We start from the raw sequence: 24385 nt of genomic DNA, 5'->3' as shown, positions 1-24385 counted from the left end.
CTCTTCAGGAAACTATGACTTTTTAAAACACATCAGTGATACAGCTTAGCCTTTGCATTTTACATATTCCAAAATAAATTATAGATAGCAGCATTAATACTAATGAGCTAATTAAAAAAACATGGAATAAAGTGTGTCAGATTGACTAATAAGAGTTGTACTCCAATAGACCACAATTTACCTTTCCAACCAAATCTTTCTCTTATTCCCTAACACAAACATTTCCCTTAAGCAGGTTACTTCTCTCTCTGGGCTCTGAAATAACTTGAAACCTAACTCTATACTTTATGTGTGTTATTTTTACCTAAAATGCCCTCTTTCTTTTTCTTTAACCCCATAAACACCATTTATCCTTTAAACTCTTATTTATGCATTTGTTTTTCCCTGCCCTTAACTGTTCATAGATACCTTGTCATTTCCAATGTTATATAATACTAAAAATTGAATACCTTGTCTGCTATAAATGTTTAAGTATAGTATCCTAAGCACATAAAACTTACTTCCACAATTAGCTTGTATATTTTTAGGACATTATTTCTTTTTTCCCTTCTCCCATTTTCTATGCCTACAAGAATCTTCTATACATATTTGATGCTTAAGAGTATTTTTTATTATTTAATATTTTTTCATTGAACTCAAGCTTCTCAATTTCCTAAAATGAGTAGTCATGAGTGCTCACTCTTACCACCTTTATTCAACATAGTACTGGAAATCCTAGCCGGAGAAAATAGGCAAGAAAAAGAAATAAAAGACATCCAAAATGAAAAGGAAGAAGTAAAACTTTCACTATTTGCAGATGACACGATATATATAGAAAATCCTAGAATCCACCAAAAAAACTGATAGAGCTAATAAAGTCAGTAAAGTTGAAGGATGTAAACTCAATATGCAAAAATTAATTATGTTTACTATACACTTACAATCAACTATCAGAAATAGACATTTAAAAAAATATCATTTATATTTAAAAGAATATAATTAGGAAGATATATATGAAACCAGAGATGATAAAAATTAAAGAAGACACAAATAAAGAGAAAAATGTTCTGTGCTCATCAATTGAAAAATTAATATTGTTAAAATATCTATACTATCCAAAAAAATCCACATATTCAAGGTAATCCTTATGAACATTTTAATGGCATTTTTCACAGAAATAGAACAAACAATTCTAAAACTTGTATGGAACCACAAAAGATGCTAAACAGCCAAAGCAATCTTGAAAAAGAACAAAGCTGGAGGCATTCACTTCCTGATTTCAAACAATACTACAAAGCTATAGTAATCAAAATAATATTGTATTGGCATAAAAACAGACACCCAGATCAATGAAGCAGAATAAAAAGCCTAGAATATATAAATTATATATATAATATATAATACAAATTATATATAATATAATTATATAATATAAAATATGTATTTGATTAATTTAAAATATTAAATTAATTCAAAACAAAGGAGCCAAGAATATACACCATGTAAAGGTCTTAAATAAATAGTATTGGAAAAATTGGGTAACTTCATGCAAAAGAATAAAACTGAATTCTTATTTTTTCCTGCAACTGTAAAACTCTTAAAAGAAAGTAGAGGAGTGAACTTCTTCACATTGGTCTTGGTAATGATTTTTGGGATTTGACACCAAGAAAACAAAGGCACCAAAAGCATAATAGACAAATGGGACTACACCAAACTAATGAGGTTCTGCAAACCAAAGAAAGACATCAGCAAAGTGAAAAGACAACTTATTTAATGAGAGAAAATATATTCAATCATATATCTGATGAGGGGTTAATATCCAAAGTATATGAAGAACTCATACCACTCAATAGAAAAAAATAGCTCAATTGGATTTTACAAATGGCAAGAGATAGTAAATAGACATTTCCCCAAACACATATAAATGGTCAACAAGTATGTGAAAAGGTGCTCAACATCATTAATCACTGGGGAAATGCAAATCAAAACCGCAACGAGGTGTCACTCCACACCTGTTAGAATGGCTATTATCAGAAAGTCAAAAGACAGCAAATATTGAGGAGTGTGTGGGGAAAGAAAACTCTTATGCACTGTTGGTGGGAATGTAAACTGGTGCAGCCACTATGGAAAACAGAATGAAAGTTCTTCAAAAAATTAAATATATTGTTATCATATCCAGGGATCCCACTTCTGCATATATATCCAAGGAAATGAAGGCAGGAGTCCAAAGTGATATTTGCACTCCCATGTTCATTATTCAGACACACACATGCACGCGCGTGCGTGCGCGCGCACACACACACACACACACACACACACGTGAGGTGATGAATGTGTTAATTATCTACATGGCAGGAATCCTTTCACAATGCAGATATGTATCAAATCACCATGACATACACTTTAAGTTTCTGACACTTTTATTTGTAATTTATAAATCAATAAAGTTAGAAAAAATCTTGAGTAAATGGAAAGACATTTATTTTAAAGAAAAATTCAATGCTGTAATTATGTCATATTCTTAAATTCTCCATGCTAATATATAAATTCAAAGTGATACCAATTTTTTGTGAATTTCTAAAATATCCCGAACTGGGACTACTGTACTACTAAAATTATTCTGGAAATGTCAAATAGCTAGATGAATTATTGAGAAACAAAACATAGAACAATTATTGAGGTATAAGAAAAAATATACTGTGAACAAGTCCTATCTAAAATATATGGTATTATAAAGTGATATTTGTTACAATAGCAGAGTAATGGTCAAAAAATTAGATCAAAGAATAGAATAGAATGAAAAAATACAACCAAAGATATAAACAGATTTATTTTCTGAATAATTTGGCATAAAATTTTATATCAGTGAAAAATATATATATGAAGGTGTTTATGGCAGTTTGTTACCCATTTTGGGGAAAAAAAGTTGGTCATAATTTCATCCCATATTACAGATACACTACTGAAAGTAATAACATTTTAAAATAAAATATATTATAAACACAATACTAAAACACATACTGACATATCATTTTATGTTAATTATATCTCAATTTTTAAAAAGTACTGAACTCAAAACATGAAAGCAACAACAGAAAACACCAAACAAACAACCAGATGGTGTTTTAAATCTTATAGTTAATAAAGTATTTTACTTGGAGCCCAGGTGTTCTAAAGCAGGGTCTGGCAAAAAACACCCCATGAGCCAAATGTGGCGCTCCTCTGTTTCTGTAAGCGAAGTTTTATTAGAACTCAGCCATTCCTATTTATTTATGTATTGTTTATGGCTGTTTTTACGCTACAGCCACAAAAATGCCTAAGTGTGACAGAGACTATATGGCTCACAAAACTGAAAATACTTATTCTTTGGCTCCTTACAGAAAAAAGTTATTGACCCTGCTCTATAGGGAAAAAAATGGTAAATACTAAATGCTAACTACATAACACTATATTTAAAAATTCTGTTTGACAAACACCATAAAATTAAATTCAAAGTAAACCGAGAAAATATCTAGGTTGTGTATGAAAATGTTGACTTACTAATTGTAATATGATCTTTTAAAAAGAAGAAAGATCAATATCCCAGAGGATAAATGGAGCTCAGAGAAAAAGAAAAGAAAATCAGTCAATAAACACATGAAAAGCAACTTCAGCTCCTCTAGAACTCAGAGAAATAAAAGTAATGCATCAATAAGATACCATTCACTATTTATCACATTAACCAGATATTTGGAACTTGAGATCACCTGGTGTTAATGGAGGCCATGCGGAAACAAACACTCAAAATGTAAATTGACAATAGTGTATATCAAATTTAAAAGCATACATATCTTTTGTACAATCAATTTATCCAATAGATATTTTCTCACAAGTACTCAATATTAGTCTTGAGTTTATTAGCAATTACTAGAAGCACATAAATGACTATGAGTAGGAAATTGGTTGAATACTTTTGGTGCATTTATATAATTGTATATTATGAAATGTTAATAAAATGACATAGATGGATATGTGACTCATGTAATGACATCTAGGACATTTTATTATGTTATAATACAGTATTTGTATATTGATCTTGTATATATCTGTAAAGGACACACATATTTCCATATGCACATCTATACTTTTATATGCATACAAAAATTGGTAACATACAAATTTGTTTATGTTTACTTCTGGAGAGTAGAATTGATGAGTGAAAGTCTTCCACACTCTCTGCACTTTTGAATTATGACCCCTGAATTTTATTGTTTCAAGTTTTTTCTAAAGTCCCTTTATATTATTTTTTGAAAAAATTATTGTAGAATTTGGAAGCTACACTTAACAATGACAATGCCAGCACTGTTTTTATTTTTATTTTTATTTTTTTTTAATTTTATAGCAGTGAGGCTGTGAAAGAGACTTTCTGTGGATATGATTTTGACACTTTACCTTAAAAAAAGCGATACTCAGAAGAAACTAGAAAAATGGGACAACTGTAATTGAATAACAAAAAATAAAATTAAAAAAAAAAGAAGAAGAAGAAGAAGAAACTGTTCCTCCTAAGTTTATTCTCTCTCATTTTAATTATTTTCTGGTAGAAATAGTATATATGAGTTTGAGATGCTGTTGTTTAGTTTTTGCTATGTAGTTAAAGAAAGAAGAAAAAAAAAAAAAGATTTGGCCTGGACATATATATTTACCTGGTTAACTCCTTAGTTAGCAAAAGCACTTTGATAATGAAATGGTGAGGGTTAGGGTTTTTGCTCAGCTCAGGTATTGGTGTAAAAAGTTAGTATCTGAAAACCTTGCTTTCTAACCTGAATTGTAATGATTTAGTTATTTTTTAAATAGTTCATTTTTTACTGTATTTATTTTTTATTACCAGTTACCTTTCCTAGAGCCTCTTCCACCTGTTTTCAAACTTGGTGATGTGCTTTTACAGAAAACACACCTGCAACTTTGGGGGAGGACTACTTCTAAAATTAAGCCTCAGGCCTTACCAGTGTGCAGGTACAGAATTAACAAATCAAGTATTCTGGAGCTTTCTTAAACAGCCTTGTTGTAAAGGAGAAGTTTATATTTATTCTTTAGCTGCGAACCTATGGTTTATTAAATCATTATTTAGCCAAGCATAGCAACAAATCATCCAGTGATTCAGTAAGGTCATCTTGTATTTCTTAGACTACTGTGATTAGATAACCGATTTGTAATTAAAGTAAAAATGAAAACTGACCTTTCTCCTTGAGAAGAAATAATGCTAACCATATGAAGAACAGAAGATTTATGACTCAAACGAGCCTAAATAAAATTTAAGGGAATGGAACTATGCCTCTTCCTGGGAGCTATCATCTTTTCTCCTTGTCAGTACAAAATTTCTGACGTATTACAACACAGGATTTCAATTGTGAATTCATATGAGATTCCAATATGACATGCTGCTATGCAGAGCAGATATTTGGTGCAATCGATCATCTATTAAAATTCTGTCAGAGTGAGGGTGAGATTTCAGAGTATCATACAGAACCCTGCTCTGGGAAGCAGGGACAAATAACTGATCGCATTGACAAAGTCAGCATTTTTACTTCCTCGCAGCAAAAAGTGAATTCCTAATTTAGTCTAGCAGTGCTCGCGCCTCAGTGTCTGTTCAGGTGAAAAACAACCACATGCAAACAAAAAGACTCTTATTGTCCTAAGTGGGCTCTGACAATTTTCCAGGGGACCCGATAAAGCCCCAGAGTGTGGTAACTGACAGAGAACTGGTTTTTCACACAAACACCAGCGTGATAGTTCAAAGCAGGCAAGGAGACTTTTATCCCCTCTTTTAGAAAAGTAAAAAGTCTCTCAGCATCTTATTTCTAAATGTACAAAAAAACATATTACGTACACCTCAGAAAATTCCATCTCCGAAGAAGCACACGGAAATGGCAAGCTTCAGTGCTATGTTATGCTGTCCGTCTTTCTCTCCTCCCTGTACGACTTCGGTGTCTTTCCATCATGTTGTTTCTTACAGATGTTGCCGCTCCACTTTAACCCTTCCCCACCCTAGTGAAGATGAGAGGTGCTGGGCCGGGCTTTAAGACTTTCCAAAAATGCTGTTTTCTCATCAAAAACATGGTTAAGATCTTACGGTCCTTCAAGTCAAGTCTACAGGAGAACATGCAAGGCTTTTTGGCTCCAGTGCCGAAGTCATGTGCATTCCTAGTGGTGGCGAGAAAATACACCTATGACACTTGGAGTTTATAAAGGAGGTTTTCCCCAAAATGATGGAGAAGAGAAAAGCTGTAAGCAAATCAGAATTAGGGCAACATATTTGAGGTATGTCGACACTGACTCCTTGAATTTATTTGTAAAGTAGATGCCAGGAGGTACCAAATGGGCCTATTTTTTTAAGTTTAGTAAGTTAATGAATTACCAATCTCACCAATTTGTCTTATTTACAGCCACATAGAGGCTGTCTCCTCCAAACTCATTAGTAAAGTAAGCGAAATAAGCAGTATGAATGTGGTAGAAATAGGTGATTATTGCTTATGCCTAATTTTCTTTCTGTACTAACACTGAGTATAAAACACAATTGGGCTAATCTAAAGCATAAGGTGTAGTCTACTCATGTAAATAAATTAATTAGTTACAATTTATTGAGTATTTACCATTTGCCAGGCACTATATTAGGGGCCTTAAAATCTTACTTTCTTTAATAAACAAAATGCATATTTAGGTATTATTATGCCAATATATAATAGATAACAAAAATGTGACTCAAAAAGCAGAATTGCTCAAAGTCCTATAGTGGGGAAAGGTTCTTTTCATCTTAGAAAGCTTAACTGACTCCATGCTATTAATTATCAAATCATTAATTCTTTTCAGATTCAGGTGTTCTGTTTCTTTGCCTTAGAGTGCTAAAGTACTTTTGTATTTTAGTACCATAGAGCGATCAAGTTAACCTTCACTTGGATGACGAAAGTAAGACCAGTTGGTATATTTATACAATCTAGACAACCAGCAAGACCGTTGCAGGGCAAAGATTGTGTATAAACTCTGTGTTTCCATGAGACTGTTCAGCGAATTTTTCCATGTGAAAGACAACAAAGTGGTGGGTGGCCCAGACACTCCCTTTTCCAGGAATCTGCCCCAGCCACAAACTAAGTGACCTAAACTCAAACATGATGCACAGTCTAGTCATGGGTGTGATACGATACCATTGAGCCATAGCAAGGAAGATCCATGGGAACAAATGAACACACACACGTGAACACACACACAGCTATTGCTGGAGTAAGATGTATGAGAAATAGTGCCTTCAAAAACAGGGCTGAAGCTGTGCAGGGATGAGGAGGGAGTAGTGAAAAGCTTTGCTAAGGTTCTGAATGATAGTTGAAATAAAGACACATGCAATCATCTTCCATTCTCTTCGCAGCTCTAGAGATACCGTCGAATCTAACATACTATAACATCTGGCAAAATCTGAGTATTTTACCACATGTGCATTCCTTTTGGCCACAATGAGATGATGCTTAACCTCAGTGTGAGAACTAAGCTAGCATTAGTGCTCTATAGATGAACACATTATTTTTTTAGAAGGTAGTTGTTTCCTTCTAGAAAGTCTACTCTTTAGAACTTGGCAGGACATCTTCTCTTTTCCTGTGTTGGCTCAGTCTGTACTATACATTGGTTTGGCAGCATATATTGAATTCTACCTCATGACTTGGACAGAAAAGTATATCTTGGATTCATTGTATGTTGGTATGATTTACAGATATAGACCAGATGAACTCAGGAAGCCCCCAAGGTGTGGAAATAAGAGTAAAGAGAAGGATTTGCAAAATATGGTCTAAAGTTCTGCTGTAGTAAGCTACATATATTTTATTCTTTAAATAAAAAACAAACTATCAAAACATTAGGGGCAACACAGAATGTGCCTTATTTTAAATAAAATGAAGAAAGCTCAGATATGAAAACCAGGTGCTGCTTTCCATTGAGTCCAGGGAACAGATGTCTGTGCATTTAGTTCCCTGGTCATTAATATGTGCTACCTTATTTATATTTAGCTTTTAGAAGAGTGAACATGTAGGATTACTTCTCCTTTGAATAACATATAGATCAAATAGTATTAAAAATAATGGTAATAATAATGTATGGCATGTCATACTTAAGAGAATTGTTTTCATATGTGCTCTTATTTGATTCTCCTCCAAACACTAAGTATAGTGGCAGGTAAGGAAACAGAGGCACAAATGTGTGCATATGCAGAAGAGTCCACGAGAGACTGTATCACACAGCTTTCAGTCTAGGGCTCCTACCCTACCTCTCACTCTGATGAGTGTATTGTTTTTGAAATCTATCTTGCAACACTTCTATAGAGCTAGAAAAGTTGGAAGAACTAGACAAAGACGAATGGAATCATTAGCCTTCAGTCTAGATTCTAATGGAATAGGTAATATTTTTCACTGGGGACTGATGTAATATTGCACCACAAAATGGCAAATCCAACAAGTAGAAAATAGAATTTGAATATTTCTGGAAGATATTTTCCACAAAAGAGGAAGAGAAAGCCTCTAGAGTTAGTTAGCATAAATAAAAATCTAGCAACCTTGCTATTTATCTATATATCCCCATCTATTAATAGACAACTACTTTCCTATTTCAAGTATATTACTTTGAATCAACACTTGGCCATGATACTGCAATTCATTCCCAAACCACATCAAATTGCATTTGAAGAAAACAAAGCATAATAGAGGGAGAAGGAAAACAGAAAGGCTTTCTTCCTATAACGGATTTAATTGCTCAGAGTTCTTGAATGAAGTAGAAATTTCCTATGCATAACAAATAGTAGACATCAACTTGAGGGACTGACTGTTCTGACTGATATTTCCTCCAAGAAAGTTTATCTATCTCTCTCTATCTATCTATGCACTTCTTGATCTCTGTCGCTACTATTGTACATGCTTTTGTAGAATTTCAGGAACAGCTTTTTATCTGAAAAATATGGCTGCCTGAAAGAGGTATGGATTATAACAAAAGCTTTACCCCAAAGCTTCTATGCATTACAAAAGCTTGCACTTGGATAATAGAAATATGTAGCCTCAGGTGACTGAGAACACTTACTGTTGGTTGCATAACGTATGGCGGATGAGGCATCCATGAAGTACTCTGGACCTATGCATCAAACAGCATTTATTAGCACAAAGCAATCACAGAGAGAACTTGGTTCTTGCGTTCAGTGGAGTCACACTAGGTCATAAGAAAGTGGAGTCCATCTGACTTTACAGCTAATGAATGCTCAAAACTAAGGATAGAAAGCACATTCTTGGACCTGATTAATTTGGTCCCTGAAACATGACCAAATGTAAAGCAAATTCCTACTTCACTGGAGCTGGCTGCAGTGTCCACATGGGCCAGGCTAAGACCTGGAGCATATTTTGAGGATGGTGTTGGTGACTAAAGTATTAGGTAGCCTCAGGGACCTACCTATTTAGAGGTCAACTCCCTGGGATGCCCGGGCAATTAAGAAGGAGGCAAGAGTTTACTGCTAAGACTTCCTTTTTTATGTTATTTGTTTTAACTTCAAATTCTCAACTGATTCCCATCTTGAAAATAAGTCCAAGTGGTAAAAATTAGGGTATGGATTAAATAGAGCAACCAAAAATTTAAGGAAATGCTTTGGAAAACACAAATTGAACAAGTTTGCGATTTTTTTCTCACACGGTAATTGGTATGGTAAATAAATATGAGTTATTTGAGCCAGCCAACTGTTCTGAAATGTGCCTTGTCAGCCAAATGAGAAAGTCTGCTTTAAGAGCCGATTGTCAAATAGAGAACCTTAAAGACTCTGCTTTCAATATATTCACACAAGCAAAATTGCCAATGCAGTTTAGATTTAAAATAAAAAGAAGAAAGAGGTGTTGAAGGGTGAGAATCAACAACATAGGAAATTGCTCTAATTCCTTTTATGAGAAAAGAGAGCTGGGGTTAAATTCCACTTAGGAGCCCTCCCAAGTAAAATCACTTTTCTGTGGATATTTTATTCATGTCACCAAAGTGCTCCACACTGAGGCTCAATGGGTGGTCTTGGCTGAAACAGAGGCCAAGATTAGAAAAAAAAAAAAAAAAAAGAAGGGTAAAACAAAACAAAACACATTACAACCAGGCAGGCCTGCATAAAGAACAAAAAGTGAACAGCACCTGCACTTGGCCTCATGGGTCCCAGGGAAAGGCAATTAGGAAATCGGTCATTGTGAGACCCTCCAATGCAATTCACACAAAAGTCTACTCTGTTCTCCCACCGACATGTATCAAGAATCTAAGTGCAGGAAATGAATGAAAATAAAGTGCTTCAGGGGGCATAAGTTAAGGAAAAATGTACATAGTTTCAAGCTTGATGCTCTGACAACTGGGACGTCCTGAAATGAAGTATATAGTGGCTGAATAAGGTGACACGCAACTGAATCACGTAGTAGCAGTCAGCAACATTAGAGTTTTACCCGTCGTAAAACATCCACCCCCACCATCTGCAAAGTAAAGAGAAACACATGGCATGCGCACTCTTACACTCTCTCGCTCTTTCCCTTTCTCCAAAGTTTTAAAAAATGACACTAGTTATTCACTATATGTAACATTGATAGCTATTTCTAATTAGAATTAGAAGAATTGTCTGAAGAACAATAGGAGGTTAAGAGGAGCAGTGAATGATATCACATATTTGATAACTCAAAGAAATAAGATAAGAAGTAGTTTTTAAGGGAGGAGTATGACTATTTCAATTCACCTGTGCACATAGAGTTAACTGGCTACAACATCTGGTTTAGGACACACACTGAGTCTCAGATTTTCTTGTGTTTCAACATGTGGAACCCCTGAGGTCTCTTTTGGCTTCTTTGAAACTGAGAATGAAGTAAGAGCCGAAAGGAGGAATAACTTTTCACCACTTTGATAATTTTTCCTATATCTTGGGGAGAATGATTTAACATTTATCCATGTAGTTTTACATGGATACACAGGACAGCTGTGACAAAAACGAGATGACAATGGTAAAATATGCTGGAATAAGGGGAGGGAGTGCTAGAAATGTGTTTTTAGAAAAGACACAATAGGAAGCGTGACAACCAAAATTACAGACAACAAACAAAATAATTTCTCACTGGTCAGAGAGCTGCACTAAAGTTGGCTGGAAGGTAGTGTAATCATGAAAACTCAGCAGGAAGAATGAAAAGCATGGTGGATTTTTTTAATCAGTGAAATAGATGGAAACAAGCCCTTGAAAATGTAGGCTAATTGGTAACTTGAGTATTATTACATCAGGATGCGTACTAAAGTGTTTGAGGACAATTTTTAAATATTCTACTGTCTGTGCCTTAATGTAGTCTATGACTGGCAAGAAAGATCTCTCCTGAGGTGCAGGTAAATCGGACATACCTGGTATGTGGAGACAGGGGAAGCAGCAATGAATGGCGTGATAGATGTCTGTGGGATCATGCGGTTGGTTGCAATACTGTACGGTGAAGAATAAAATCTGCAAACAGAAAACAACAACAAAAAAAGAAGATTCATAAAGCTGCTGTATGCCTGGCCGCTCAGCAAATGCTTCCAAGCACTACTGGGAAAGACAGAGTTCCACCCTCATGCTTTCCCACCGACTTTTAATTAACAGGAGCATCCAGGTGATTTGTAGTTTTTGATGCCACTAAGAAGAATAAATCATTCTGAACAAAATGACAACTTTGAGTCATCTTATACAATTGGCCACACAAAATCTCTTATGCCAGGTGAGTGTAAGAGTATGTTTAACCAACAAGGGAGGGAAGCCACAGGCACTGTTTTGTTCTGTTTTTAAAAGGTGATGCCATTTTAAAGCCCTTTGGGAAAAAAGGCAAAATGATAGTGCCAAGCTTTATAGAGAGGGCTGATGTTGCTCGTATGCAAACTGCATCTACTTTTTCATTCAGGAAACAGAATCAGCTCCAAGAGAGCTTTAGATATCATGTGCTAGGCATGAGTTCATACCTTTGTACAAAAACTAAGCTAAATATTTTCTCCATAAAAGAGGAGTGGACAGTTTGTGTCTAGGTACAGATAGGAATATTTTCTGGGTTCTGTAATAGTGTTGGTAGAGATTCTGGACATATATGATATACTTCTGTAGACTCTGTAAAAAACATTGAGTTTTCTAGTCCTTCAGGGCTCTTTATTGGACAATTATGAAATGATACTGAGCAAGATCAGGGCTTCACAATCAGAGGAGGATTATCCTTCTAGAGATCTATTAAAGGGTAGCTTCTAGACACTGAAATCTATGCCATACTCATCTTTGCTCAGATGATACTAGGGTCCATAAGTTACCTAATGCTCAAATTCCTCAGTAGAATTTAAAATCATATTTCTTCTTTCATGTCTCATTGGTAAGTGGAAGGCTGAAGTGGCCAGCCAAAGAGCAGACAAAGCTAGGTTGCTTATGATGGAGTATTTCGATGATGTGAGGATAGATTGGGGAGATGTATATCAAAGATAATGGAATCATTATGTTACCTGTCCATACTATTAGCAAAAGACAACTAATACTTTTAATTTAAGAAATTGTATGACTGAGGTTGAAGTTTTATGAACAAAAGCTTCATCACACCTCAGGAGTCACTGATATTTTGAATAGAGAATCTCATGGGTTACCTTTCTAAAGGTGCATTCGACGAGTCTAGGAGGGCTAGACTTCAAAGTTGCCACTTAAGGAGTTAATCATTTAAGCTTATATTTTATAAAAGGAGTATCCAAGGAAATATTGGGGAGCTATATTCTCAAATTTACTTTATCTAGCTCTCAATAAGGATTATAACATCATAATCCTTGGGCTAAAAAAATATAGCTAAAAAATTACTCCCTTACACATTATACCCTTACTACTCATACCAAACAGACCTCTAAATTTATAGTTTTGCAGTTTGAAAAAGCTATTGACTACACACCTATTAGAATGGCCATTTTTAAAAATAACAATACTAGTGCTGGCAAGAATTCAGAGAAAGAAGAACCCTCGGTTATTGTGAAAAACAGGTTGGAAATGTCTTATAAAGTTAAAGCACATCACATATAACCCAATAATCCTACTGGTAGATATTAACTAAAGATAAAGGAAAACATATGTTTGCACAAAAATCTTAATGCAAATGTTTATAGCAGGTTTATTGATACTTGCCAAAGAGTGGAAACAAGCCAAATATCCTTTAACTGAGTCAATAAACATACTGGGACATCTGTACAATCTGGACCACTAGTCAGCAATAAAAAGGAAAGAACTACTGATACATTTAGCATGATGAATCTTGAGTGAATTATGCTAAATGAAAGAAGTCAGACTTAAAAGACTCTATATTTTATAATTCAGTTTATATTGCAATATAGAAAATGCAGAACTGTAAAGACAGAAAACGGAACAGTGGATGGTAAAGACTGGGGTTGGAGGAAGGGGTTGACTATAATGGTGCATGAGGGAATGGGGAGGTGAGGTAACTGTTCTATATCCTGATTGTTTGGTGCCTGCATGGCTATGTTTGCCAGGACTCACAGAATTGTACACTATAAAGAGTGAATATATATTCTATGTAAATTATACCTAAGAAACCTGATTTTTTTAAAAAGTGAATTACTATGTAAGAAAAAAATCCATCTTTTCACTTAAAAAAAATTATTGAGCATTTATTATGCATACCAAAGATGGGGAAGACTCTAAAACATTCCTTAGTTTCTCTATTTTAGCCACTTACCTCAAATCTTATCTGTAAATGAATCCACCTAAAACCCTCCCATAGTTTTTCCATTGTCATGAGAACAAAGTTTGAATCACTAGGACTGGCCAGCGCAGTCAGGCTACTGCCTACCTCTCTAATATTTTCTCCTACCCCCTCGCCCCAGCCAGTTAGGATCCAACCCCCCTGACCTTCCTTTGTCACACGATACTGTCATTCTCATTTCCATCATGGACACTGAACTTACAACTCTCTCTGCATATATAATGCTTATTTAACTAAATCTCCCCACGGCTACCTCTTGCTCATTCTTGGTCTCACTCAACTTGTACTTTTTCAGAGATGCCTGTAGCTAGGGTAGTAACCACCATCTCTATCCAAGTTGTTCTCTGTTTCTTATTCCTAATTGATTGTTTTCATTACGTTTATCATTATCTGAAATGGCAATTAAATTTGTTGATGTATCTTATGGACTAATGTTTGTGTCTCTCCAAAATTCACACTGACATCCTAACTCCCAGTGTGGTTGTATTTGGAGATGGACCCTCAAAGGAAGCAATTAAGGTTCACTGAGCTCAAAAGAGTGGGGCCCTGGTCTGATAGGATCAGTATCCTTATTAGAAAAGACACTAGAGAGCATGCTCTCTCTCTCTCTCTCTACACATATACATGGAGGGAATGTCATGTGCTAGCTCAGTGAGAAGGCAGCTGTCTACAAGCCAGAAATACAGAGTCCTCATCAGAAACTGAATCTGCCAGATCTTTATCTTGGACCTCCAGAATTCTGAGAAGATAAATGTGTGTTGTTTAGAGCCATCCAATCAGTGGTATTTTGTTATGGAAGCCGAGATGATTAATAAAATCTATATATCGACTGTTTCTCCCTCTAGATTGACAACTTCAAGAAGGTTGAGAACATTTGCTTTGTTGTCTAGAACAAAAACTGAGACACAGTAGATACATAATAACTATAAGTTGAATCAATGAATGAATGCAGGGCAGCTTGGTAAAATAAGTAATGATTACCATATAGGATGGCCAATGCCAAGATGGTGAGAGAATAGAAGATGGTCCCTGAACTGGTAGGAAACAGGGGAAAGAACCCAGAGAAGATAGGCCAGCATCACATATTTATAAATGCTCAGTGGAACCTTTATTCATACATGCTTTCTAAGCATGCAAAGGTATTAGTAACTAGGAAAAACAGTCCTCTTCTACAAAAATCATGACTTGCATTTAAAAATCTCCTTCAGGTCCTATTTTCTCAAATCTTACTTATGGGGTGGGGAACAGAAAGACATATTTGGGACTCATAATGACATGAGAGGCACACTTGACCACTTCACAAATAGTCCTTTTCATTCCCCATGCAGTGATCAGCTTCAGGGAAAGCCTCAGTTTCAGCCCCTCCCACCAATGGAGCACATTGTGCATTGCATTTTAGCGTGGCTGATTTATTTTGTAAAATGTATCAATTGGAGTATTAAAAATGAAAGCAGTAAGGACTGGATTGACAGGCAGCGTTTACAGAAAATTCTATGGGGAAAACAGAGAGCAGAAACATAAAGAAACCAGCCAAAGAAACTGATACTAACAGAGGAACCCATGGGGGTACATTGAATGCATTTTTGTTTTATCTGCTCTAATCCTATGCATCAAACAAGAATATTTCATACTTTCGAACAATTTCCTGTACTGCTGCTAAGTTCAGAGAATGGAAAATAGACTGGAGAGAATGGACTCAGGACACTGTCTTGATCTCCTAATTCTGCTGTTCTGATATAAACTCTTCCCAAGTCCAAACACAAACCAGATGAACTTACAAGAAAACCAACTTGCTTCAGCTGTGACAAGAGAGACTGCTATTGCATCTAAGGCTTAGAGGTACGATGTTTAAAGAAAATATACAGGACCAGGCTCCAAAAAGAAAACTGCAGAATGGATTTCTTAATCTCTTCACTTCTTCTCAATCCCTGCCATGTATCTGTCATGATTTAAAATGACTTTCACATAACCAGAACATTAGAGAAATTCCAAATAAATACTTCAAGCATAGCTGTTGTGTTATGGAGGAACAGGAAAGGGAAAGATGACAGAACTTGTTAGCCATAATAACAAAACTAAGGTAATTCTAAACATGTGGCTTTATGTCATTTGTATTTGTTATATATACATTAGGCTTTGCAAGTGCTAGTATAAAAAACTGGGAATGAATTCTTTAACAAACTATTTTCCTGGGAATAGTTGACTCTCTTAAGAGATATTTCATTGCCAAAATTCACATATCATTACATATATGACAAGTGTTCCTTTCATACTTTGCCCGGTAGGTCTAAATTAGAAGTAATTTTGCTCCCCAGGGGACATTTGGCAGGATATAGAGACATTTTTGGTTGTCACAACTAGGTTGGTTGGGGAGTTGTGGGGGGGGGGGGGTTATTACCGCCATCTAGTATACAGAGGTTTACAATGCTGCTAAATATACCACACTAAACTAAAACTTACCTGATCCAAAAATGTCAAAAGTGTTGAGGTTGAGAAACCTTGCTTTAGGAATATAAACTAGTCACTTCTGGAGAGATTTTACATGAACAAAATACCAAATGCCAGAATGGCTAAAGAAGTTAATTAAGTATGGTCTATCTACAGAACTCTAAGCTGGCTCTTCGAAAACTTAGTATTTTTAAGGACTGCAAAGAGTTCCTTGGTTCTCTGGTATTTAAAGCAAGTGACCTCTACAAGTCCAGAAAATGCAAGTCTAGGTCACTAATAGGACATTATTTTGCCTGTAGAAAAGTCATCTTCAGGGAATTTGGCAGTCAGTAGTACTACAGTAAAATCTTATTTCACTGACAATAAAAATAATATGAATATATCAATAACCCCAGGGTAGAATGTTTTTTTATAGTAGAAAACCACACAAAATCCTATTTGCACACTGAAACAGCACTGGCTTGTCCTTTCTGTCCACAGGCAATATTATTAGTCAGAATCATGAATTCTATCCTCAGGGTAACACTACAGCATAAGATTAAGAAGTTATTGGTCATTTTTATTTTAATGCCAATGTATCCTTCACATTAGATTCCTTTGCTAGTGTAATAAGATAAGGTTTTGATATCACTTGATATCAAATGCCCATATAAAAAAGCTGGCAAGTCAATGCTATAGAACACATTCTTTTTCATATCTCTCCCAAAGATGCATTTCACTCAAATAAAACAATCCAAGAGGCTTCTACACAACAGCCTTAGTAAAAAGGCACCGGAAAGATGAGATTTTGAATACACGTATAGGACTGGATTATTTCCCACCTCCTGTGCTCATATTTGAAAATGATAGAATTTGATATTGGAATGCTAAAAAGCAATAGGGCAACAGTAATAACAAATTACAGAGTTATGCCAGATAATTCTGAAAGAAGAAACATTTTTTTTATTCTCCTAAGTTCACCTATAGTAGAATGTACTATGGTTTTTACTTCTCCATTGTGACCTACACACTTCTTCGCTGAACCTTCAAAGCCTTAGATAGAAGTGACATTGAACTAAGTTTTTGAAAGTGATATTTTAATAGATTCAAGCAGATGACCAAACTGACATTTTTTATGCCTAAACGCAAACAACACAGATCTGCCATTGTCCATGTTTATAAATGTATGTTCTTCATTAGCTAAAAATCAAGCTAAATTTGACTGTATTTCAGGTTCATGTTGATTATTAGTGTGAAGGGCATGGGATTCAGAACATTTAACTCTTCATACAGTTTGTGGTAGTTACTACCTACAACCCAGCCACGTATTTGCTTATGAAACTCAGTAAACACTATGGCTTAGTATGCAGCTATGGGATACCACAGGATCATCAAATATGCATTTTAGCTATGACATTGGACATCTACAAGAGCAAAATACAGTGTCAGTGCCTCATCAAGAAGTTTTCTGATCCCTCATTATAATGCCTCTCCTTTGCGGTCTGATGGCCTTAGTCTTTGAAAAGGATATGAAAACATAAGCAGTAAAAATTAAGTCACTATCACTCTTATTTCCATTGGATTTCTCCACAGAACTTTTCTCACCATTCCTTTTTTTAAAGATTCAATGTATTTTTATAGAGAGGGGACGGGAGGGAGAAAGAGAGGGAGAGAAACACAAATGTGTGGTTGCCCCTTGCATACCCCCAACTGGGGACCTGGCCTGCAACCCAAGGAATCAAACTGACTACCATTTGGTTTGCAGGCTGTTACTCAATCCACTGAGCTACACCAGCCAGGGCTCACCATTTCTTGTGTACTCTTTCAGAAATGTTTATACTTATAAAAGTTAATGTCTACATAAATCTCATACTACTCCATGCTTCTATCACAATACCATTCCCATTGTATCTCGTACTAGAATTGTTTACATGTTCATTGTTCCTGACAGGATGTGAAAATTCTCTTTTATTCAAATCTATATCACCAAAATAATTTTTAAATAGAGCAACAGATACTCAAAAGAAAAAGAAAAAGTTGTCGAAATGAACTGAGTCAGCATGAAACAATGTTTAATAATATTAAATGGGTAAGAATTGCAACTATATTTTTGGATATCATTTGTTCTATGTAAAATAGGACCAGTTTCTCCCCTACAGTAATAAATATTTCTATCTTTGTTAGGTTACTGCTCCCTGAGGAATGTTTGACTGCTTGATTGAATGCAGCAATATGAACAGGGAACAAAATACTTTATTCTGAGCATTCATACTAGATCCCTTAATAGGCTAAGCTATTTAAATCAGATTCTATACCTCTGAAATGCATGTGCTAATGTTAACTCAAGGGACAGTATGTTGAGAATATATTGGTAGTTATTTTGACATCTTACATGCATAGAAATGATTGTTCTACTAGTTCGCTTTTATTCAAATGTTACCATACGAGGTAATAAAACCAAAGATGAGCAAAACATTTAAAAAATAATTAGTAACAATCTTCTTTTTTCAATTTCATTATATAATATTTTTATCATCTTATTACCAACAACACAATAGATAGTCTAAAGCTTCCAAAACTTCTTTCTTAACCCAGGATATGAGAAAGTCATGGGCAGTTTGGGTGCTTTGAGTGAAACTGGAGGTTGTATTTAAGGTGTTTGCTGGAGCCAAACAAAGGCCATCAGTTACATTTCTATTTCTGATTTGGCATGCACAATACTAGGTTAAATAATCTATAAAAAATGAATAAGAAATGGAACCTGCATTCGTTAACAACTCAGCAGGGAAATAAATATGAGGGTTAATGACTGCATGACAAAGACTCAAATGTATCATGGGAACATCAAATATAGTGCAACATTAGCATCAGTATTTACAATGATAATTACATTATACCATACTGGGTGCCTTTAATCCTTACCAAGTCTTATGGAAAGGTACTGTTCCTATCATCTCCACTTCACAGAGGAAGAAGACAAATAACTAGCCCACTTCTGGTGAATGACAAAATTTGGATGCATATTTGGACAGGCTGGTTCTGAAGTCGGCACTTTTAACCACTGCTTATCCTCTTTCTTTTATGACTAATTGTGTGACTAGCTCTGCCTGGTAGGCTATGATGTTGTTCTTAAAATGAGAGCTGTGTGAAAAGACAGAGAAAGAGAAAGAAAGAAAGCAGGGTGGGAGGGAGGGAGAGAAAGTGAGAGAGAGAAAGAGGAAGGGAGAGAGAGAGATTGAGAGAGATTCCCATGCCTGAAGTCCAGGCAGAGAAATTTTCATGAGCACTAAGACACAGATGTAACCTTGTGTGAGATATTCTGAGAATCACAGAAGGTCCGGTTCAGTTGCAGGATCTGCACCATGTAGTTCTTTTTGTGCCATTCTCGGAAATTCTGATTTTGGTTTTTAGTTAGGAAAGTCCACCTAATACTTAAAATCTGGCAGGTAGATCATTCTTAAGGTCACATTTTGCTTTTAAAAATTATTCAAAAAGCAATGTGAAAATAGTTTGAAGGACACTTGTCTTGGAGCCAGGTAAAATTTTAGTACAGGTAGAGAAGGGTCAATGAATGAACTCAGCAAGTAGCAGGGGAAAGGGAAGGCAGTTGAAGATATAGTTCAAAGATATATTGAAAAGTCACCAGTTTTATCATAAGAAAATGTTGCAGAAGAGAAAAACCAGGGAACTGGAGTTTCCATTCTAAGTGGCTTTAGAGTGAATTAAAAAGGGGGTGGGGGGGAAATAATATGATATTTATTTTTCATCTGCATTAGTTTGGTTTACATTATGAAGAGTTGATGAGGGTGACTGACCTATCTGGGACATATAAAGATATCCAATAACAATATCTAATAAGCCATTAGAAACACAAATTATAGTGCTCTGCATCAGGTTATAAATTTGAAGAACAGACCTGGAATTCTTCAGTCCCTAAGAGCAAGAGGAGTGGATGAGGTTAACCAGAAAGAAAACAGTGAAAAAGACTAACCCCTCAGAAAGATTATCAAAGGGGTCAGAAGAGGTAGAATAAGAAGATAGCAAATGAGCAGTGAGGGTGGGAAGCAAGAGGGATCAGCAAAGAATGCATTTGTGGGACCCAAATAATAACTTTTCAAGAAGGTATAAATGGTTAAAAAATACCAGATAAGGTAGGATTTCAAATAGAAGGACTAAAGAGTTACAGTTACAAATGGAAAATATGGAGATTATTGGGGACATCAGCAAGGGAAATGCAGTAAAGTTTGAGACCAGAATTCATCCTTTAATAGGATTAATTAGAGAAGAATACAGGAAGGCAGCATGTATAGAAGACTGTAGGTCTTCACCTGTGAAAAAGAAGGGAGAGACGTGAGTATATCTATAGGCTGAAATGAAAGGTCAGCGTATAGGAAGGTATTGAATAGAGGGACTGATTGATGGAAGAAAGTTTTGTGTCAGAGGAGAGTAGATAAAATCAATAGGGATCCTCAGCATTTTCAGTAAAATTTGATTCCCGAGGAATATATTCATTGTTGTAAATATCTAATGAGCAGCAGAAGAGAGTGAACCATTTTTGTACCCGTCAAAATAGTTCGAAGAATATAATATAATGCTATACTGTTAATATAAGACACAGATGAAGACACATCACACAACAGGTGATTTAAGGTAAAGAGATATAAGTTAGTCAATGTCAATTGGTACAGAGATAGTGACCTGCAGGGGAAGGGAGAAATGCTCACATTGTGCCAGGCAGTTTTCACTGCCTCAGACATGGCACTGCCTAAACTTCACCTTTGGCTGCTCATATTGGGAGCTGAAGGTTCATTTTTTCCCCATTAGGTTTGTAATAAATAATCATATTTCCAGAGAGAACATGCAGAGTTTACTATGGGCAGAGGATTGTGAGAATGGGTCACATGGGCGTTGCTCTGAAGTCAGAGTCCCTCATGGGAAGTCAGAAAAGTACAATGGTGAAAATGTTTGGTACAGTTTTTGTTTTAAGATTTAAAACAAAAGACAGATTTGAACATTTTTCTTCAGTACTGATTTTGGAGTTTAAAGACAACTTACCAACTAAATTAGAGAAAATGTGGGCTACTTACCCATTCTGTATGGCAGCTGTGGGGTCATAGGTCAGAGCCATGCCAGCCTGTGTATAAGAAGGAGAGGGGAGAAAACAGATCTTAATACTTTTATTGTGTTGCCCTAAACATTCACTACACAGAAAGACTTTTGTCTTTACTTTCAGTGATTTAAATTTATTTTGCCTATATTATTTCTCCACCGTTACTACCAAGACAAGCACTTTTCCTATTCACGCACCAGAATCCACCAGAGAGTTGGGAAGTTTATACTATACGTCCAGACAAACCAAGAAACTATGCAGCTTGGAGGATTTCCATTTGCACTTCATAAACCATCTGCAGTCTAATATGGTATTCTTATAATTCCTCACTATTGTCAAGACCACATATTGTCCATCTCATGGCATTAAAAAAAAATAAGACTGAATCCAACAGTCAGGATAAAAATAAAAGCTACTTAAAATGCATTTGACCTTTTAGAAGAAAATGTTAAGAAATATTTATCTTTAAAATAGATCATATGCCTTAGGGGTGTGTAGGCAATGAGTCGCAGAGCACTCGTCCAATAAATTGCTGGTATCTGTCCTACTAAGAGTGGTAGAAAAGGAAGGTCATTCACACACATGGTGGAAATTCTAGGCCTTGTCATTAAGAAGGAGGTAGTTTTATTCTGTTTCTAAGAAAAGCTACACTTCTGTAACTGGCAGTAGTTTGAGGACAGAATATAAACTTGCGTGATTGCTGATTCACAGGCTACCTCATCCCTTCAGACGCATCATCGCACTTGATCCTCATGACAACATTATGAAGTAGTCAGGAGAAATATGTTCTCCATTTTACAGATGAAGACACTGAAGCTTGGAGAGGTCAAGGGATTTGCTCAAAGTCATCCATTTGGAGACACAATCTGATTCCAACCCGAGTCTTTAGATATGGGCTCTATCCCACAGCTCTGTTGTAACCTTGACCTAGAGATTTAATGAGGTCTGGGGATCACAATAACAATGTGGTGGAACTTTCTTTCTGGTCTTCTGGACAGACTACCTTTTTTTTTTTTTTTCCAGGTTTGTCAACCTGCTTATCACTTGCAAGCAGAAAGAGAATGGAGAATGAAATTTAAAACTGACTAGGTTGTCGTTCGGATGGATTTATTACTTTTTTCCCTTTTGAAATTTAAAAGTTAATTCAACCAATGTCAATTTCCGAGCTTAGCTATTGCCCTCTAATTATGTAAGATATAACCACTAGGTGAAACCAGGTAAGGAGTATACAAGACCCCCCTTTTCATTTCTTTTGTAATTTCTATGAATCTATTATGCTAAGCAAAACAAGCCAGTCAGTGATAGACAAATACCATATGATGTCACCTATAAGAGGAACCTAATGAACAAAAAATAAAAAGAGCAAAATAGAACCAGAGACATGGAAACAAGGAACAGACTGACATTGAACAGAGGGGGGGAGTTAAGGCGGAAAAGGGGAGAAAGAAGGGGAAGGACCTAGTCAAGGAACATGTATAAATAACCCATGGGCATGGACAATGGGGGGGAGGGACTGACTGTGAGAGTAGGGGTGTGGGCGGGGCAGGGGACAGCAATGGGGAAAAAATTGGGACAACTGTAAAAGAATAGCAATTTTAAAAAGGCAAAAATATAATAAAATAAAAATAAATGAAATTAGTAAACTCTTTCAAGTTAAAAAAAAGTTTCAAAATTGAACTTAAGACAAAACAGTAAATTAGCTTTAAGAACTTTTGAGAGAATATGAAAAATCAATAAAACTTAGAAAAATAGAGAGAGAGAGAGGTTGTGTGTTTGAGTTTATTTCCAGTGTGGGTGAAGGTGATTTTCTTGTTAGGCTTGTTGAATTCCTCAGATTTAACACACAACTGAAACAAAAATCCTCAGATTTCTTAGCATAAGGCCTGAAGTTCAGTATGGCCTACTATATTCAAGCTTAGATTATATGTGTTATTTTCCTTACATTACAATTTTAAAAATATTACAAAGCTTGGTATGAGGAAAAAAAGTATAGGACCAAATATGAATGGGATTGGCATACAGAGAGCATACATACATTAAAGCAGAGTTTGCAAACAAAGTTGGGTGTCAGAACTTAATGGAGGTGCACTGGGAACATATAATGATAACTGCATCTTACTCATATTAAAGGAATATGTAACTGATAACATGACAAGCTGGGGTAATGGGGAATTAGATAAAAATAAAAGAGCAGCAATGAAGGCAGATCTTTGTTTTTGCCTATGGTGAAAAATGTATAAAGATACAAAGTTTAAATATTTTTTAGGGATGGAGCCTCTTCCATGTGACTGGCAGGAGGAAGGCCCTAGGCTGAAGACTTCCCAGAATGGAGACGTCCAGGGTGAGCTCAAACTTCATGATCCTGGGTGCCACTGAGGACAGTTGTAAACGTAGTCCATGCGGGATGAGACTTCCATCTTAAAAACACTACGTTTCTCTCCCCTAATGTATCCAAGATGCCACACCAGGGAAAAATGACAAAAAATGGGCTTTACACTCAATAGATACACCCTCAGATCATAAGACATCTAGAGTGATGATCATATCTTCAGTATCCTAACTACCCCAAATTATTAAAGTCATGGGGAACTTACAAGAAGCCTTTCCTACTCAACTCCACATTTACTTCTTTTCCTTGTAGTTACTTATTTCCCAGTCATGCTCAAATCCAATGCTATCTAGCCTTTCTTGAATTATAAATTTTCTTGAACAGTCTCTTCCTATGTGGGGTTTATTCTGGCAACTTTAGGTAAACATTTTTTTTCTCTCACATTTTACTTGAATGCCTCATGGATTATAGTTAACCAATCAGCTCTATCTAGGAATACAGTAATTACCAATAGACTCTATCTGTTTGTTGAATACATAGTTGGTCATCAGAATGGCTAAGTCAGCCTCTTTTTCCATCTCTATAAAAAATATATATTTTATTTTTATAGAGAGGGGAAGGGAGGGAGAAAGAGGGAGAGAAACATCAATGTGTGGTTGCCTCTCACATGCCCCCAACCGGGGACCTGGCCTATAATCCAGGCATGTGCCCTATCTGGGAATCGATCTGGCAATCCTTTGGTTCACAGGCTGGCACTCAATCCACTGAGCTACACCAGCT

The 24385-nt window shown here is 35.7% G+C and overlaps 1 protein-coding gene across 2 annotated transcripts in view; it reads right to left on the bottom strand.

Annotated features, from left to right (window-relative positions):
• RBMS3 (RNA binding motif single stranded interacting protein 3) overlaps nt 1–24385 on the bottom strand; it is a 611777-nt gene that overhangs the window by 75398 nt on the left and 511994 nt on the right. For both annotated transcript variants that reach the window (XM_090283032.1, XM_090283033.1), the window contains exons 8-10: nt 21254–21300; nt 11374–11470; nt 9067–9117 (exon numbers count right to left, since the gene is read on the bottom strand). In XM_090283032.1, coding sequence (XP_090139158.1) covers nt 9067–9117; nt 11374–11470; nt 21254–21300 — 195 coding nt within the window. The remainder of the gene's footprint in view (nt 1–9066; nt 9118–11373; nt 11471–21253; nt 21301–24385) is intronic.

This window comes from Furipterus horrens, unplaced genomic scaffold (genome assembly GCF_987537825.1).
Source record: "Furipterus horrens unplaced genomic scaffold, mFurHor1.1.pri manual_scaffold_7, whole genome shotgun sequence".
Taxonomy (NCBI): domain Eukaryota; kingdom Metazoa; phylum Chordata; class Mammalia; order Chiroptera; family Furipteridae; genus Furipterus; species Furipterus horrens.
The sequence above is the reverse complement of the archived record's forward strand: the minus strand, read 5'-3'. Positions and strand labels throughout refer to the sequence as shown.